The following is a 19,984-nucleotide window of genomic DNA, read 5'->3' as shown; positions in this document are numbered from 1 at the left end:
TATGGAGAAAATTGAAAAATCTTCCTTTGTTTAATCAATAACAGAGGTCAAGTACGAGGAACGAACACTAGACAATTCGTACCACCTACGGAATCCTTACTTCAACTTATATTCCGTGTTTCTCTTCGTTGTTTTCGGTTTTACTCTAATTACATCTTGAGTTCTACATCCAATCAAATTTCATTTCATACACGACTAAAGACATGTTTTCCCTACTGGACAAAATGGATAAGACTTTCGCTGCCGAGGTTTTCAGTATCACTACTTCTATTCGGGTTTGAAGGCCTACGTTTTTTGAAGATTCTTCCTGACGTTCCGCTGGCGCAAATGAATAGCTTCTTCAGAAACTCATACATCTTGATTTTTACTCCGATGACTAGGTATTCCGACTGCGTAGAGCATATTCATATGGGTTCAATTAGTTTGGATTGCTATTTACTATACCTGGATTCAGTAAATTTTCATTAACATTCGTTTTACCTGGCGTCACGATGTTTGCTATTCTTGAACTTCTTAGAATGGGATTCCATATTCGGTTGAGGATCACATCTCCCTCTTTTCTGCTGAAATTATCCGTGTGTTAGTGGGATCTCTATTGCCTCCCGTACCAGCCGGCTTTGGTATTCCTGGTTGGGGGCAATGGGTTTCGAGTTTTCAAATAGAATCCTGTGGTTTCCCTCACTGAGTGCGTGTTTTGCCACAGCCGACTTGCCCGTTTGGCATAGTCTACAGTTTCTTCCATGTTCGTTCTGCCTTGTACGCAATATTTTGGTGGTACCGATATATACCTTCCCACAAGTGCACGGTATGGAATATACTCCTGCTGCTGATATTGGGTCTCTTTTGTCTTTAGCCGACTTGAGGTTCAGTTGTATCTTCTTGGTGAGTTTGAAAACCGTTTTGTTGTTGTATTTCCCCAAGAGTTTTACAATTCTGTCTGTGAATCTAGGGATATATGGTAGATAAGGAAGATATATGAAAATGCCATATAAAAAATCCTCGAAGGGCCATTGTTCAAGATCTTTTTCATAAATATATCTGTCTCCACCTTCTACTGGTACAGAATCGCAGTAGGTGAAGATATTGCGGAACTGATCCTTATTCACTGGAATCATCGATTTGAATTCTCCATTTATGAAACTCTCTTGATCCTGGTCATCCCATTGGGGCATGTTCTGTACATTTTTAAGTTCTTGCATTTTTTTCATTCTACATGATCGAAAATTGAACTGCATCCCAGGAAGAATTAGTCTCAGGAAAAAACCGTTCTCATCCTTCAAGTGATGTATGCAAGACCTAGCATTATCTCTGATATAAATATTTTTCAAAACACAAACATTGATTGGGCACTTCAGAGTTAACCGATTCAGATTGAGTTTTGCATTACATACTACGCACGATTCTCTCGAAGTTTGTTTCAAAATATTCAGCTTGAGAAACGTCCAGTCGTCTTCCAAAGCAAAGTCTCTTCCATTACTGCCCTATTACAATTCAGGCACAGTCTTGTGAAGTTGTCAAAGGGAATATCTGGTAGTTCTGATTCTTTCCTTTGTTCAATAGCAATCTCCTGTTTTTCTTCATTATTAACCCCATCTAATTTTGTCATTCGTTCTATATGGAAAATATTGTTACATATGAAACAATGTCTTTGATTTTGAATAAAAGCCATCAAAGAGGTATGAAAAATCAAATAAACAGGCAAAAGAATCAAACTTTAGAAAAATCTTTAATTTACCATGTATACATGTATACAATGTCTGTACTCATGTAGTACAGACATTACTAATGATATGTCATCATGACAATATTAGGTCTCATCTGACTGTTACTCTTGTTACAGCCGATTCACGAGAAAGGCTGCTCGCGGCTCACAGCCAGTGAGATCAAATGTCTGCAACTCAAATCAGGCAGGGTTTTAAAACTTTTTTGTAAAGGCTGTAAAATGGGTATGCAACAAATATCAGCCATCTTAGAAACCCTCCAGGCTTTGAGGGAGATTGAAGAACTGAAACTTTCCCAATTCAGCAAACCGACCACTGCTCAACACAATGAGAACTCAATGAATGAAGTATCTGAAAGAAAAATCCGCAAAAAGAATGTCATGATATTTGGGCTACCAGAATCTGAAGGAAATAGAAATGAGGATAATAAAAATACACTAAAAATTATGAAAACAATAAATCAAAATGTCACTGAAAATAATTTTAGATTGTATTGAACTGGGCGTTTCACAGAAGGGTCTGGGAGACCCAGACCGATAAAGATAATATTCAATACACAGAAAGAAGCCAACCAAATTATTCGAAACACGAAAATATTAAAGTAACAGGCCACTTTCAGTGATATTGTTGTGACAACTGATAAAACGTCCCTTCAAATGAATTAGTATAAAGATCTTTTTCAAGCTGATAATTTTCTGCAGGCTCATCTGATACTTCCTGATACTCTGTTCCAATTGAATTGTAATTTGTTTTAAAAGAATTGAAGTTTCATTTTATTTTTTGCAAGATTTTTTCAATAAAAGTTTGGAATGTGCCCTCCAGAGTTCCGGGATATGCATTAACAATTGATTGCAACAATAAAACAAATAAGTATAAAATGAATGAAATAAATCGACCTTCAATTTTTTGTGAGATTTCTTCCTTTTCAGTCTAACAATTGAATATATAAAGAAGGAGTCCTTATTTTATTTATTTATTCGATTCCAACTAGACAACCACATATGGACACATGCTATTTTCAAATTATAATAAAAAATTGTAGGAAATATGTTTATTTTCACCATCTACACCATTCAATATATAATTGGAACCTCCTGGGAACTTTGAAAATTATTAATTTATTTAGTTTATTGCAATTCAGATACAACTAGAGTATCCACAAAAATATTTCAATGATTATGTAACATATAATGTTGACATTTTCATTGTGATGAAATAAGTTTGTTTTGATGTTATAAATATCACAATTGTGAGAAGACTATTTTATTTTCGATTTCTTAGAATACATAAAAAACCTAGACACACACCTGTGTTGTGGAAGCGGTGGTGCTGAATGTTTACATTTATACGATATACGTGACAAAGTTAATAAGAAAAATATACATATAAGCAGATGAAATACCAAAATTAGAATATTATGAAAATTATTTGAAATAATGATTTGAAACACACTCCGGGAAAAAAGAAAGCGTTGTATTCACTGTACGGTAATAGATATGTATAGGGAAATAGTATATGAATTTGTTGACAAAGTGATAATGAATCATAATATGATATTATATACGGGGTGTTCCATTTGAAAAATCAAAGAAGCCGCTACTTTATAGTAGAAGCGACAACGCCGCTTCGTCTAAAATATTTTAGGCGTGTAGGTCATATTGACTTATGCATACTGTGGAATTTTCAGGTTGATCCGTTGAATAGTTTGCCAGAAACGGCTAATTAACGCTCATCATGAAAAAAAAATGAGGATTTGAAAACTATGACAAATTTTTGAAAAAATTATTAAGTACCTACCACTATTTTCTGAAAAATGTATGCCGTCGTCCTGAAAGGCTTTTCATACTCATTAAGATGTAATTAGATAAGTACTTGAAGATTTACTTTATTCAACAGAGAGTGTGTTCACGCAATTTTCTATCATACATTGGCTGTGTTCATTTGAAAGATAAACATTTTTTTCTTAAGTTGACACTGATACATTATATAATATTTAAATGATTCTTGGATGTATGGAGAAAATTATTTTGACCAAATCAGAGTTGGTTATAAGCTATAATTGTTTTTTGAAACAGACGCATAGATTTCAATGTTATATTCCTTTAAAGTTTTCATGTTTTCAATAATTTCAATTATTTGTTTGATTGAACTGATTTTTACAAATTTAATATTGAATTCGGAATAGGTACCAAGGGCGATACCTAATACAAATTGTTCAAACTTTTTCTGTACAAGTTCGAATGAAAGATATTGAGTATGTATTCAATACATTAAGCTATATTTGTTTCTAAATACCTTTAAAAATTGGACCCATCTGAGTGTCTCCATCATCACAGTCACAAAAGTCCCAAACTACCTACATTTTCATATTGAAAAAAACACTAAGTTAAAAATACTTTCCACTCGCATTGAGCACTACTGAACACGATACTACACTTCGCGTTTTGACAATTTGAAAAAACAAAAACGCCGCCTACTAATTTTTTGTTTTCCTACTTCCTAATAGATTGCCCAGGACCACCGGCACTCAAGTCCAACGTTCTAACAATTACCCCAAGAAAAAGCATGTCAATTGCTTACAAAATAAAGCTAGGTGTTCAAGTTTTTAATCACATTCATTTTGTTTTGTTATAAAGGTGCTCATCTGTGATTGGCCTCCAGTTAGTGACGTATGAATGTGGTCAACTGTGATCGGTTCAAAAGTGTGAATTATAGCTCTTTTTTTTGGCTACTTACTCAACAAATATTATTGACATAATTGAAGGTTTTTCAGTACTTTGAAAAAATAATAGTTCTCATTTATTTATGAATTCACAACAGTTACATGCATACAAGAATTGTCTAAACCTTTTAAATTACATGAAGAATTTTTATAATTTTTTTGAAATGAACAGAATGAATGTCATAGAGGAATAATAATAATACCTATACAAGTTTCATTCAAAATTGTTATCTAACCTTACGGTAATAGAATAATGAATCATGATATTTTTGAGACTGCCAAAGTTAGACAAAATCAACAATAATAAAAGACTAGCTTAGTAGGTAAGTTAATTGAGAAATTGAAATAATTATAAAAATACACATGACACTGTGGTGGTAACGTTCTTGAATACTTGTAGGTGGTGGAATAGGCGGGAAATTTGGAAATAGGTATATTTTATTAGATGTCACACGAGTTTCAATTCGAAACATTTATTTTCTCAATTTGTATGTATATCTACACCCTATATCAAAAATGAACCGTTCTCGAGATGTTCATTTTTTACCCAAAAAAAGTAGGTATTCGGCTCCTCGAGTGATTCCCCCATGAAATTCAAAAGTTTGAAGATCTGGAAATAAATGCTCTTGGATATTTTGCTCATTCGAATGAGTCTTTGAAAGATTGTGAGAAAACCATACCAGTTAAACCCAGAACCACTCACCACATTTTGAAAAAGCATAAATGGAAACCGTTCAAATATCATGATGAGAAGTCAGGAAGAACCACATTTTATGGAGTGATGTAGCTGATAAGGTCACCAAAAATGGATTATTTAATCGTTATAATGCCGATTTTTCCAAGAAAGTTGAAGTTTCAACGTTTGTTGTGGTATAAAGCACAATATGATTCTTTTTGTATATCTATGATGAAAATTTGAATGGTGAAGGATACTGTAACATACTATAAAATGTTGGGAGAGTTGCAGTGAATAATTTATCGATTGAAGATGCGGAATATATTTAGTACAAACAGGATGAAACACTGTCTCATAATTGCGGGACTGTAATCGTATTACTCAATCAATTATTTTATGATAAGTGGATTGCCAATAATGGGCAGTACCTTTGGCCAGCACGTTTACCAGATCTGTCTCCTATGGACTATTGTTTATGGAGACATTAAAAATATTGTTTATGCCGAATCTGCAACAAGTAAAGAGAATATGGTTACAAAAGTTTTACAAGCATTCAACGCTCTAGATGCCGATGAAATCAGTCGTGTTGTAAATAACAATTTGATGAAGAGAGTTAAAAAATGCCTGGAAGTTAACGGAAAGTCTTCGACATTTTTTGAAACAGTTTTTATATTTTGTGTGAGAAGAGAATGTTATATTCTTGAATTTTCGTTTTTTTATGGAACATTTAAAATAAACATTTTTTTATTCATCTGACATGCTGTCTTCAATAAAAATCATGATTGATAGCAGTTGATAATCTTCCTAAAACTGATCGAAATGAATATTTCGAAGCCCCTAGTTTTATGGTGGACATGCAAATGTTTTATTTTTTCAAGAAAAACTGAAATACCTCGTGAACTGTTGATTTTTGAAATAGGGAATGTTTCATGAAAATGAGTCAAAATTATCTCGAAATTTCATAATTATCCTTAGATACAGGGTTTTTTTCTGTTTGTTTTATATCTTCAGAGTTATTCATCGATTCCAAACACTTTGTATAACATGTTGGAAATGTTGTTCCTACAAGACGATAGAATGAAGTATTGTGATGAATAAATGATAGCTTATTTATGTATTCTATGAAACCTTTGAATTATATGGGGAAATCACTCGGGAGCCGAATACCTAGTTTTTTTTATAACGGTTCACTTTTGGTTTTTGAACTGACCTAAAACGCTGATTTCATTATCGCCACCACATTCAGTAACCGTACATTGAGGGTTTTTCAAAGGATCCATAATTTTGTAAACTATTTTTGATATGTTGAAAATATCTATGATCAGGTTGTCGTCATTCAGGATACAATTCCTGATACATTGCCAGAGATTTGGTAGCATTTCTCAAACATCTCGAATAAACAAAAAAATATCCACTTTTTCCTCTTTGGAAAAATATCCATATATACATATATATATATATATATATATATATATATATATATATATATATATATATATACATAAATGTATATATATATTTTGAATGATGCAACTAATTTTCCTATATTTTCATTATTTTAATATAATATGTTACAAAAAGGATTTGAAACTTTATAACTCCTATTTATTATATGCGAGCGCTTTCGACAGCTGGTCGTGCTATCATCAAGGATCCATTCAGTTTGTAACATATATTAATATTCAAATATATATATATATATATATATATATATATATATATATATATATATATATATATATAATCAGATACAACTCAATTCCAGCGAAAATAAAGTACTGTCCCACCCTTAAATAACTTTTTAACATGTACTCCTTTAGAGTTTTATAATTTTCTGACACCAAATTCATTTATGCGTTTTTTTTTTTTAAGGCAAGTTATGTTTTGTGTTGGTTGCAAAATATATTCTTTCTCTTACTGTTTTATTATAGTACTTTGTAGATGGTTATAGTCCCTAATTATTAACTTTCTATATTTCTTAAGACATTTCGATACCTCAATTCAAGAATGTAACATGTCAAAAAAATTAAAATGTGGGAAAAGGAGATTGAATATAGCCAATTTTTTTGAATGACTGTTAAACTTCAGTGCGTGAAGATATATCATAAGTTAAAATTTCAAATGTGTTAAAACTGGATATATAACAGGAAGAGTCGTGTGCTTTTATTATTTCGTTTTTATATTTTGAGTTTTGATAAAGTTGTTACATTATTGAACTGAACATTAGCTGAAATTGACTTTTTACAGGGTGACAACTTGTAAACCATTATAGCAGTAATACATAGAAATACATATACTTTGGTTTTTAGAGTGTTATAACTATAGGTACAAAATAAATAAATGAATGAAAATAAAGAAATGTTTAATTGAGTTTTAATTTGCAAAATTTCATGAACATAACATTCTAAATAAGATTACTAAAATGAAAAAATAACAGGAAGGTAATTAAAACACAAGATAATACTTTTACTTTGTACTTTTAAATACTTTAAAATGTTTACTCAGACTCCGAATCACAACTATTGTCTGCGTCGCTTTGTTCTGGCCTCTTGTTGTCACTTTTTTCTGCCAAACTGTTATAAAATGGCCAATACAATGACTTGATAGCATTCACTTGACAAAGCTCAAGAAGATGTTTAATTTTTGAAGCATCAATGGAGGGAGCTTTTTTATAGGCAGGAAACAACTGGATTGTACGTTGATCTTGTTTTCGGAGTTGCTTTTTACTGTCTCTAACACTAATTGACTTAAAGTTGTCTTGTGAGTAGGATGTTTTGTAAAAAAGTGTGTACGGGTGTGATTTTTCTACTTTGACCATTATAACATCTTTCCAGACAACCTTTTCATTTTTTGTATTTTTAACATAATTTGTGCCTATTTCTGCGCATAAGGCTTTCAAATCGAAAATATCTGTGGTATTGAATTCAATGACTTTGTATGGTGTGCCACGTTTTTTCGCCGATCTTATAGTATTTACCCATTGTTCAGGGACGTATATGGGACCGCTTTTGAGTATACGCTTTTTTTCTTTTTCAATGCAGGCATGGACACTGTCTCCTTCATTTTGGGTGTGACCCTTTACTAAAAACTTATGTGTTATTGTTTCAACTTTGTCGATATTTAGCACACAAAATAAATACAAGGCAAAAATATACTTATTTTTATTCTGATCGACACAGTTGTCCGAATAAAATATTACATTTTCACTTTTACAGTCTTCACTACTTAAGTAATGATAGAGACAGATTCCAATTTCATTGGCTCCCCTTTTTGCCAAGCCTTCATGCCAAAATAAACATAAGCCTAGTTTCTGTTTTACATCAAAAACGGTAAAGTTGTAACTTGCCAATCTTTTTTTATAAAAAAATCACTAACATCTCCACAAGGACTCGTTAGAACAGCTTGCAGATCAAAACAACTTACTAGAACATTTTCGTTTGTCTCTTCTGTATCTTTTCTTTTTTCGTTTCTGCTTAGTCTCTTTTCTTCTAAATGCTTTAAGTATTTCTCTCTAATTTTATCTTTATCTTCTTCAGTACCATTTTCAAAATTTGTACATAATGAACATTGGTCTTTTTTTGGAACATGGAATGCAATGTTGGTCTCAATATTTAATATTTTTGTGTACATTGAAATTTTCGCATATTCTTCATTATTTTGGGTACATCTCTCTACATACAGACGGTACATAGTGGCGATATTTAGACTACCATCTAAATACTCTTTTTGTGTCCTAGCACGACAATAATGGGAGTTTACTCGTGGAAATGAATTTATATGCTTTCTAATACCGTCAACAATTTCTTGCTTCACTTTTTTTTGTTTTCCATGTTTTCCACGCTGGTCTGTTTGTAAAAATCCATGATCATCTCTTTTGTGCGATGTCGTAAATATTACCCTATTGTTAATTGCCAAAGTATTTTTAAAAAAAGTTTTACAAACCCGTATAGTTTGTCCCTGTACTTGAAAAGTGTATTTTATCGTTTTTGATCGTTTGCTATCACATTTTGTGTATCTATATGTGGGGCTAATTTGAGACATATTCTTGTCAATAAAACTTCTTTGCTTCTCGATTGAGCCCATTTCCCAATATGTATCAAAAATAGATTGCCTCTCATCTTCTGTGAATTTGGTGAAACATTTTAATCGGCATTTTTCGGAACACGGGCCCTTTAGTGTTCTTTTTTCCACTTTCTTGTTTGCTGCATTCACATATTCTTTTCCAAAGTTTCGATTGAACTTCTTTGTATGCTTTTCCCACGCTTCAACATTTCTTGTTCTTTTTCGTGTTTTTCTTAATGTTTCTGGTTCTTCTTTTAGCTGATCGTTAGTTTTTGGTAACGTCTGAATATTTTGTGGTTGCTTTGAGGGAATTTCTGCTTCACTTTCATCACTAGATTCTGAAGACAGTTCATAAGTTTTGTCAGCAATACTATCATCACTATCTTCCAATTGATTCTCAGAAGGTTCAAAAGATGTGGAAGGTAATTGCTGAAACAAAAAACCTAGCTAGGGTTTTGTCTATTTTGCAAACATTTTTTAATGTGGCTACACGAACAGTAAATCCAGTTTTATTGTAGCCCCTAGAAGGCAGTCTGTATTGTACATTTAATGGATTAAAACAAACATTAATATTTTTCAGATAATGTGAGACAAAAAACTGAAACACCCTGTATTATTAATGTAACGAATATTATGAAACAACCAATATAGAAGTTGGTTCAAAATTTAAACGTTTACTCGTAAAAGACATAGAGTAACCATTTATATAGTATATTGAAACTAGTTCTATTAAATGAAACAAATAGAAAATTCAAATGAGGTTATGTGTAAATTATTAAAATTCAATAAACTTACCAATTATCATCTGTAGTGCCCTGGTAATTTTGTGTAGCTAAACGCAACAAATAACTCGAACGAGATTCACTAGGCCCCTTATTTGCCATAATTATTTAGTTAAAATATTCTAATTATTTCTACTAATCACAGTCACAGTGAACAAAACAAGCGTTTACCTATTTATTACCCTTCTATACAGTAACAACTCAAGATGTTACACTATAGAACCAAAATTTATTGCTATTTTATATTGTTTCAGAGGGTAACTAGTGTCATCTTGTGGACAAGGTGCGTAGTTTGGATTGTTTCTGTATAGAACCGGATAGAACTTAATATTTGCTGTAACTTGGGTGGAACATTTCAAAAACGCATTTTTTGGCTTGTTACGCTCTTGAACTCAGGTATTGATTTATTTGCTTTGAATTGGATTTTTTTTCTTTTATGATCTAATTTATCTGAATATTTTAGTCTTAGTATTTCAATACTCCTTTTTTTATAGATTGCAAATCTGGGAACACTTTTTTAGGAAATGAAAAATTTAATCTCTAGTATTCGCCAAGAAATATTGTCACCTTTATTCTCATTTATTTGGGATCATATCATAATAATGGGATTTCAAGGATTTTGATACAGAGTACTCATCATAACTATTCAAATAATTTATTTACATTCTACTTTTCAACTTTACAGCATTTAATCTATGTGATCTGTATAAAAAAAAATAAAATAAGGCAGAAACTACAGTGATAGGATGCTATTATGCTCTACAAGTACATAAAATAATTAAAATAAATAATACTTTGTCTAAAATTTCAGTGTATAAACTCATTTGAGAGTAAAATTTCAACAATAAAGCATATTCGTTAACTTATCAAGAAGCGTTATCTCTTAAATTCATACACTATATTTGTAAAAAACGGATTTTTTTATTTGGAATATTAAATATGTAGAATGGTCTATGAAATAAAGGATTTGAATAAAATGAATGCTCATGAAATACAGAGATATACTTCTGGAAGTGTTTGTATATGAATACATTTTTTAACTGTCTCAACAGATATTTTAAACTGATTTGATCATAGGCTAATTTTTCACTTCAAAAGTATTGTCAAACAATTTTTATCGGGGTTTTATTGGGAAGGGCATATATTCCAAAAACAGATCAGGACTTCCTCACATTCCTATTCCAGCTAGATATTTCATAAATTAACTATACAAAACAACTTTCTCATTTTTGTCAAAAATATTCAGTCAGTTTTAAATTTGTAAATAAACACTTATTGGAATTTCAAAAAAAAGATCTTTCATATTCTTTTCAAGTTACATTACATGTGATATTTATATGAAGAGAAAACTATATCTTAAAAAGTCATATTAAGATATATTTGATTTTATGGCGAGTGAGCAACTGGTAGATGATTAGAATCCAATTTACAGGAACTCATTTATTTATCGAGTTTCAGGCTCACTCATTTAAAAATTTCTATTGTAAAATCAACTAAACTATTCTGTATTAGCTAAATTTTGCAATATTTTTCATAAAACTTCAATGACTCTTGAAACATTGAACTGATCAAAATGAAGATTATATAATGACATTTTAATTCAAGAACATAAATGAGCAAACAATTACAGGAAGTTGAAGATTCCATAGTCACTTAAAATCATCTGTTCATTGGCTTTCTAGAAAATTGACTACTTGACTACTTCAAACTTGAAAAGCTTTCAAGACTTTTTTTGTTGCAACCAATACTACATAGTTGGAAATATTTAGCTGGACACAATCGAGGGACAAATATTGCATATATATTTTGATAAATGCAGTCTTTGTACTTTGGGTGATAACATTGCATGTTTATATAATTAGTATCAAAATAATAATCACAAATTCCAATAAAATGGAAATTAAAACACAAAAGAACAATAAAATTTCAATTCAACAGTTGGGTAACCTGCTCATGTTCAAATAATCCATGCAGGTTTTAATACCATTCATACAATTCTTTTTTCAAATCATAAATACGAACTTTCTCCACCATCCAAAAAACAAATACCTATATTAAAACTCATCTATCTGCCTACAACTTCTATTTCGTTACATGTGCAGAACTGTGATTGAGTAAAAATAAATATTCTACACAATTCCTTGTGATGTATGGTGAGATACTAATCGGCAATTTGCAGCCAAGGGTGATCCAAGACATCTTCGGCAGAAAATCGTAGTTCAGGATCGAGCTGAAGCATGTTCTGAATTAATTCTTTGGCAAGTGGAGAAACATCTTGCCAATATTCATCTGGAAAATCATATTGACCAGACAGAATACAGTCAAAAAGTTTCTCCTGGTCATTGTCTTGGCTAACAAAAGGAGGGTAGCCACATAAGAGAATATAAAGAATTACTCCAGCAGCCCAAACATCAATCTGAAAAATTTCAATTTGGTTATTCATGTGGAAAGTGTGAAAAACAATATTTGTAGGACAAAAAACACATTTTCGATAGAGTATCAAGAACTGATAATATAACGCAATATTTTCTTTGGAGGGGTCTAGTTTGGGTCAATTACTCAAGTTATATGAAGGGGTTAAATGATTTTTACAGTCAAACCTAAGTCTAAAACAAATAACTATTCCATTCTCATCGAGTGACTGTTCAAATCATTAAAAATATTGTTTGTTCACATAAAAAAAATATCAAGTTGAACTAAAACCTTTGGTGTAGAATTAATGAAAATGTCTACTTCATCTTCTGAAGACGCAAACTTGATTGGTGAAACGGACGTCGAAAAGAGTGTTGCAGTTCTGGTATTTGGGAGAAGTGTCTGTTTTGGAAATATGGAGCTTGTTAATTTTCTTCATTTCCAATCTGAAGTAATCAGCATTTTTATATTTTTGTCCAATAAAATGTATAGTATTTTTCCTACTAAAATGTTCATCACATTTTATGAAGAACAAAAACAAATTGTTTTTCCCATACATTTTGAATGGAATGAAACGACCATAACCTCCTTAAATGCAAGAAATTAGAAAACTAGCTCTTTGAATAGCTGAATAACTAGTACTACAAAAAAAGTGACACGATTTGGGTCAAAACTTTATCAAAATTAGACAATAATATATATTTTTGGGAATGAATTTGAATCACTTGATATTTATTACTTTTTAGTTTAGAGCATAGATTTTGCAATCGATCTTCGACACAGCAACTGCAACCGATTTTGATAATGTTGAAGACGGAAGTGTATTCTTATAACACAAGTCGTTTCAATATTTCGATAAAATTCGTTATCATCTTCAGAGAATACCTAATGAAGAATTTAATAGAAATATTGAAATGACTTGTGTTATAACACAAATATTCACACGCACGTACGCGCGCGCGCACACACACACACACATAAGCTTTCAACAAAATTATAGTGTTCTCTGGCCAACAGCTGCCATTGGGATATGTGTAAAAATTATTGAATTCAACCAGTGCTGGCCCTCTTCTTCTGTTTAAAATCTACTTTTTCCGATTTTTATATATTCTCTGGGGTGTAGAGGCGATTTTCCCTCTTTTCTCGACCTATAGGCAACTGTTTAAACATAAATTCAGTCAACTCATTGTAGAAATTAGAAACATATGGTCGGCAGTAATAACTAAAAGAGGATTGTGGATATTAACAATTGAATGTCATGAAGCACATAAATCAACAATAAATACAATAAGTCTTCATATAAAATTTTGCTTAAAAATGTAATAAAATGTAACAAAATGTGGGAAGTGTTAACACATCAAAAACCAATGAAAACGTAAAAAAACGATGAAGAATCTCCGAATCACAATCAGATAATTCTTTGATGATTTGCATAAAGCAATTCAATAAAAATGACCAATTTGTGGAAAAATAATTCATGGATTTTGCAACACAATAATGCTCACATTTCATTTCTTGTTCTTGAATTTTTGTGACAAAACCGACTCATATTTCCAAATGTATTGAGAAACTTAAAGGGCTGTCATTTTACAAGCATAGATGACATTAAAAGTGCATCGCTAGAAGAGCAAAAGGCTATTCCAAAGATCGAGTTTCAGAAGTGTTATGAGAATGGAAAGAAGTGCTGGCAATAAGGACGATTTTGGAATAATTATGTTTTTTAAACCTACTAAACCATTTAAACAATAAAAGGTTATTATATTGTGCATACAAAAGTGCATGCATCTCGCATGATGAGGAAAGTATGTTTTAGATACTATTTTTTCCAGTAGATACAATTTCTTGGTTGCATTTCCTGCATACTTTCTGGCATTCTTGGTCACCAATTACCCTGTCACTACAAAAATTGTAAAATCATAATAACGAAATGTTCTTGTGCACCAGCTCTTAAACTGTTCGGTTAGTACTATATATGTGTTAGAAATCACCAAGTGTACACTAACCTTGAGTCCATATCCCGATTCTGCCAAGATTTCAGGTGCAACATAAGTAGGGGTTCCACATACCGTATACAAAGGCTTTGTCACCTCACACGCCAATCCGAAATCTCCTAATTTCAGTAATTTCACTTGGTTATCCTCAAGTTCCACCTATAAGGAGTAATGTCTTTAAAAAAACCTACAAACAGTTAAACTATAACTCACTAATAAATTTTCAGGTTTAATATCACGGTGTACAATGTTCAAGTTATGTAAATATGCCAACGCAGATATGAGGTGGTTTATCATCAAGGAGGCTTGATCTTCAGAGAATTTCTGAGCTACAGTTATCGTATCAAATAAATCACCACCTAGAAAAAAGAGGTTTGTACAATTCAACATAAAGAATATTGGAAAGTTTATATTATCTCGGAACACATTCCTGATAATATTCAAGTATATTCTTTGATTAAAACTTCAAAAAACTTGGACCCCAGAGTTGTAATTTATTTTATTGTAATCAAACTATGATTATTTCTGACCTACTTTGTTTCTCAATAACATATTGACATGGTGTGCATTGAAGCAACTGATCGATTGATCTTTTCTTGAGCAATATAGTTCCATTCCTCTACTGCCACATTAGATAGACAGATAGATATTTATTTAATCTCTTATGGTTGCTTTACAACATGAGATAAGTCACAGTACATAAAGAGGGAAAAATTCTCGTTATATAAACATTTAAGAAAAAAACATCACAAACATTCTAGTCGTTACAAATTGATTAAGAATAATGAGAATGAAATAAAATAAAAAATATTTAAATACAAGCACATGTTAAAATACATTGAAACAAAACTGCCTATTCGCTACGTTTTTCATACTCATCTAATGAATAAAAGGCATGGCGGATGAGAAACTTTTCAAAGATAGTTTGAAATGTTTCATATTGGTAATGAGTTTCAAGTCTTCAGGCAAAAGATTGAACAAATGTGCTCCAGCATATAGAGGGCTCTTTATATGTTGCTTTCTTTGCAAGTGGTGCAAATGGAAGTCATTCTACTGTCTGGTATCATATTTATGGTAGTCACTGTTTCTATTCATATTTTTAGAATTCTGATGGGTATATATTAATAATTTGTAGAGATAGATAGATGTTAATGTTAGGATATTGTTTTCAATGAACGTGTTTCTGCACGTTTCTCTATAGTCCAAATCATATATTAACCTTATGAATATTTTTTGTGATATGAAAATTCTGCATGTGTCTGTAGCTCTTCCCCACACAATGATGTCACTACTAATGATACTGTATATTAAAGAATAATATAGGTTTACTAGGTGGTGCCTATGAAAACTCGATATCAGAGTAATAAATGCAAAGTACAGCTTGTTGAGTTTTTTACACAGAGCATCAACTTGTCTATTGAAAGTTTTTGGTCTAGTTCAAGGCCTAGGAATCTCGTTGATTCTAAGTTGTGAACTTCTGTGTTACCAACATTTATTGATAATTTATTACTGCGTTTTAAGGTACTAGTGAATTCAATGGAGACCATTTTCTTTGCATTATTGATGAGGTGATTTACTTCACACCAGTATGTAAATTCTTTTATTACAGTATCTATTTTGGCCTGTACCTGATTGATAGTTTCAGATGTGACAACGATTGTTGTGTCACCTGCGTATATGAAAGTATGTCCTTGACTGATGTGGTTAGTAAGGTCGTTGGCATACAGCAGAAATAGCAGTGGCCCAAGAACCCCACCTTGGGGTGCGCCAATCTTTATATCAAAATTTTTGGAGAACTGCTTTTCAACCTGCACCTTAATAGATCTACCGGACATATATGACTCGATTCAATTTTGAATTGGACCTCGGATGCCTAGAGCTTCCAGTTTTATTTGTAGATACCTAGGGTTGATTGTGTCAAATGCACGAGACAGATCAAAGAATAGTCCAACCACAAGCTTACTTTCGTTGATGCTATCATGTATATATTGTACAAGATCTGCTGAGGCTGTTTCGACAGAATAGCCAGGTCGGAATCCAACCTGTCATGGGGTTAATAAATTATGTTTAGTTAGATATGATATTATTAGATTATAGACTGCCATTTCTATAATTTTGGAAAAACAGCTCAGCAGACATATCATTCTGTAGTTTTCCACGCACTGGGTATCCCCAGTCTTGAAGACCGGAACTGCTTTTGATATTTTCAATTTATTTGGAAACACTCCACTAATGACAGAGTGATTTATAATAATGGCACTTGAGATATTGTCAATGGACTCTTTCAGTGGAATTGCTGGTATTTCATCTATGCCAGTGGAAAATTTCTTTTTCAAGCCTAACACAATAGATTTGATGTCATGTTCAGTCACAGGAGCAAAGAACATAGAATTCGGAATTGTGACGGGTGATTTTGTGCATAGATCAACCGGGAGGTTAAGAGAGTCTAGCTTCTCTCTGACAGAATTTGCAAAGTATTTCCCAAAAATATTTGCTACCTGTGTTTTATCTGCTAATATTTCATTATCTACATTTAATGTCCTTTCCTGTTTTTTATTTTTTACGTGGTTAGTCTTGATATTTACCTAATTCCACAGATCCTTTGCCTCGTTATCAGAGAAGGCAACTGTACTGGAATAATAGTTCTTTTTTATACAAGAAATTTTGTCATCAATTTGCTTCTTAGTTATTTTATAATGATTATTAATAGTTTGTTCATTTGAATGTTTCCGTAGCCAGTTCATTTGTTTGAGATTTTCTAATTCTTCATGAAGTTTTCTTGGGAATGGTACTTTCTCGGTTTTGGTATGTTTCTTTGGGTAAATTTTTTTTAGGAATTGTTACATCCAAACACCAATGAAAATGCATGAAAAAATTATTACTTCTCTATTTCTCTCTTCTGCTTTTTAGGGTGAGTGATGCGATTCAGAACTGCTCTAGAAACAAAATCCCACATGTGTTCAATATGATTCTGATCCGTCGAGTTAGGTGGCCAGTCTAGTTAGGCAATTTACCCTTGTTCCAGTACTTCTTGAACCATTCTTGGTCGATGTGGCTGGGCGTTGTCGTCCATAAAGATGAAATTCTCATCTAATTTATTTCGTAATGGATTGACAATGGACCTGATAACATTTCCAATATAAACTCGACTTGTCATGTTATCACATTTAAAAATTAATGGAGTAAATGGGATTGAACATGATGCTTTCCCAAAACATTACTGTTCCTTCTTGATAGAGAGCAGCCTCTCAAGGAAAATTTAGTATTTGTTGGCGACCTGGCTCTCTCCATACCCTTTGGTCATCACTCTGCAGTACAATTTTTTTATTTTTTTATTTATTTATTCACGGGTAACTCCCATTTAATATAAGTTATACAAATATCAGATTGTTAACACAAATCTTATCTAATTTAATTATAAGTAATAACAATTTAAACAGTTATAGTAGAGAATCGAAATGAAGAGGACCCATCGCCACTGTCTCAAAAGCTGTTTGATATGTTCTCGTGCCACTGTACGCAGACAACTCAGTGTCATGAAGTAAGTAGATCCGTGAAGGCCTTCTTGCTCGAAGATTTGCCGAAGGAGTCTTCTTTCAACTGTAGAGGTAGATAAATATAACATGGCGAAATGTACCTTGAAAGTGAGCCCTGAGGGCTGTAGCTGAAGCATTTCGATTTCTATGGGCATATTGAACCAGATACCAATCCTGTCTTTCATGTGATACTCGAGGTAGCCAATATGTGGCCTTTTTTCCCTGTTCCAAATTCCCCATATCTATCAACTATTCACGCAATAGAAGATATTGGAATGTTCAACATATTCAGTAAAACTCTCTAATATTACAAAAAAAAATATGACAAATCAGCAATATGTTTTCCGTCAATACTTTTTGTCCTGTTTGTTTACCAGATAGTTCAACTATCTGGTAAACATAAAGCAAGTAGATTTTTTATGGGGGTCCAAGACTTTTGATGTGTCAGAATATTTTCAGATAAATAATATGAATGGAACAAATTGATTGTTTCAGTATGAATAGTTATTTTGACAAACTCCTTATTTATTTTTCAAATACCACTTTTGTTTCTTCATATTTGAAAGAAATTATTTAATCCGTTTTGTGGTGATGTAATCAGTGATTATGACAAAGTAAATAATGAACAAGCTAAGCGAGAACTAGTGTCGTCCAGTGCTTAATTGAATAAGTAAAATAAGGTTGGAGTTGATTGTTTGATACAGTCTTCAAAAAAAAATACTTCAGTATTTCAAATTTTGAATGATTTTAAGTTACAGATTTAGAGGAAAAATCATCAAAAAGTTATTAGTTGTATTCACAATAATTTTTAGAACACAAAAATAACATTTGCAACAAATATACTGTTGAAAAGAGTATATGTTTGAATTTGGGTCCGACTTACAAGATCTCCTTTGTCCAAGATCTTCTTTATTTAACTTTATCAATTTACTGCAGATCTGAATTTCTTCATGGTGGTACAATGATACTTATTAAAAAATCTCTTTCTGAGAAGCTAAGATTTGAGAACATAAATTTTACAAGTTTAACTATTGAAAAATCATTTGAGATTTCAGTTATTTACTGCAAGCAAATCAATATGTATATTTTATGCATTTACAGGGCTCCATCTTCTGATATAGACCTGTTTTTCAATCATTTGGAACAGGTTCTTGATCAGTTACCAATTTCTTCTACTATGATATTAACTGGTGACTTCAATATTAATTACAGTGAGACTTCCCATCAAACACAATATTTGAATAATCTCCTTGATTCATATAACCTAATGATGCATATTGACTCGCCAACAAGAATCTCACAGTATTCAGAATCAACTATTGATTACATCTGCTCTAATATGAATGTTGATTCTATATCATGTAAAGTATTACCTTCAGGCCTTTCTGATCATGAAGCCATAATGTGTACCTTAAATATTAGCTTGGACAAGAATCAAAAGAATCATAGATTAGGAAGAATATTTAGTAAAAGTAATTACAGTAATTTTCATAAAAAATGTTCAAACATCGACTGGGGAAAGATTCTTTCACTACATGAAAATATTCAGTTCTCAGAGTTCCATAACTCCCTTTTATATGTCTTCAACGAATCATTTCCAATTCGAAAAATTAAAACTAAGAAGAAAAAAATTTGGATTACTAAAGGTATTAAAATATCAGAAAAAAATTTGCGTTGCTTGCATTATTTAAGAAAATATACCAAAGATGAAAGTTTTCACAACTATTTCTCCCAGTATCGAAATATTTATAGGAAAATAATTAAACAGGCTAAACAGTGCCATTATAAAAATAAAATAATCGAATCGGATAATAAAACAGTTGAAACTTGGAAAATAATTAACGAACTTAGAGGAAAATCGGCAAGAAATAATAATCTACCTATTTCACCTAATACTTTGAATAATTATTTCTGCTCAGTCGCTGGTAATATAAAAAAAAACATAACATCAAATGATGATCCCCTAGAGAATTTTGAACGATTCAAAGTAGTAGAAACCTTTGTCTTGCATGAAACGGAACTTCAAGAACTAAAACAAGTGGTATCTATAATCAAAAATAAAAAAACAACTGGGATTGATGA

The 19,984-nt window shown here is 31.7% G+C and overlaps 2 protein-coding genes across 2 annotated transcripts in view; both read right to left on the bottom strand.

The window, feature by feature from the left end:
- The window catches only part of sick (sickie), a 678,280-nt gene extending 674,111 nt beyond the window's left edge, over positions 1–4,169 (bottom strand). Inside the window, exon 1 of the mRNA XM_074173106.1 lies at positions 4,017–4,169. The gene's annotated coding sequence lies outside the window, so the exon portion shown is untranslated. The remainder of the gene's footprint in view (positions 1–4,016) is intronic.
- A 6,433-nt stretch (positions 4,170–10,602) lies between these two features.
- LOC111512258 (serine/threonine-protein kinase GL21140) overlaps positions 10,603–19,984 on the bottom strand; it is a 50,041-nt gene continuing 40,659 nt past the window's right edge. The window contains exons 7-9 of the mRNA XM_074173098.1: positions 14,580–14,725; positions 14,379–14,525; positions 10,603–12,379 (exon numbers count right to left, since the gene is read on the bottom strand). Of these exons, the coding sequence (XP_074029199.1) occupies positions 12,125–12,379; positions 14,379–14,525; positions 14,580–14,725 (548 nt within the window). The 3' untranslated portion in view covers positions 10,603–12,124. The remainder of the gene's footprint in view (positions 12,380–14,378; positions 14,526–14,579; positions 14,726–19,984) is intronic.

This window comes from Leptinotarsa decemlineata, unplaced genomic scaffold (genome assembly GCF_025532065.1).
Source record: "Leptinotarsa decemlineata unplaced genomic scaffold, Ldec_3_MD MMD2_tig00000199_RagTag_RagTag, whole genome shotgun sequence".
Taxonomy (NCBI): domain Eukaryota; kingdom Metazoa; phylum Arthropoda; class Insecta; order Coleoptera; family Chrysomelidae; genus Leptinotarsa; species Leptinotarsa decemlineata.
Note: the sequence above shows the minus strand (reverse complement) of the source record. Positions and strands in the feature narration are given on the sequence as shown.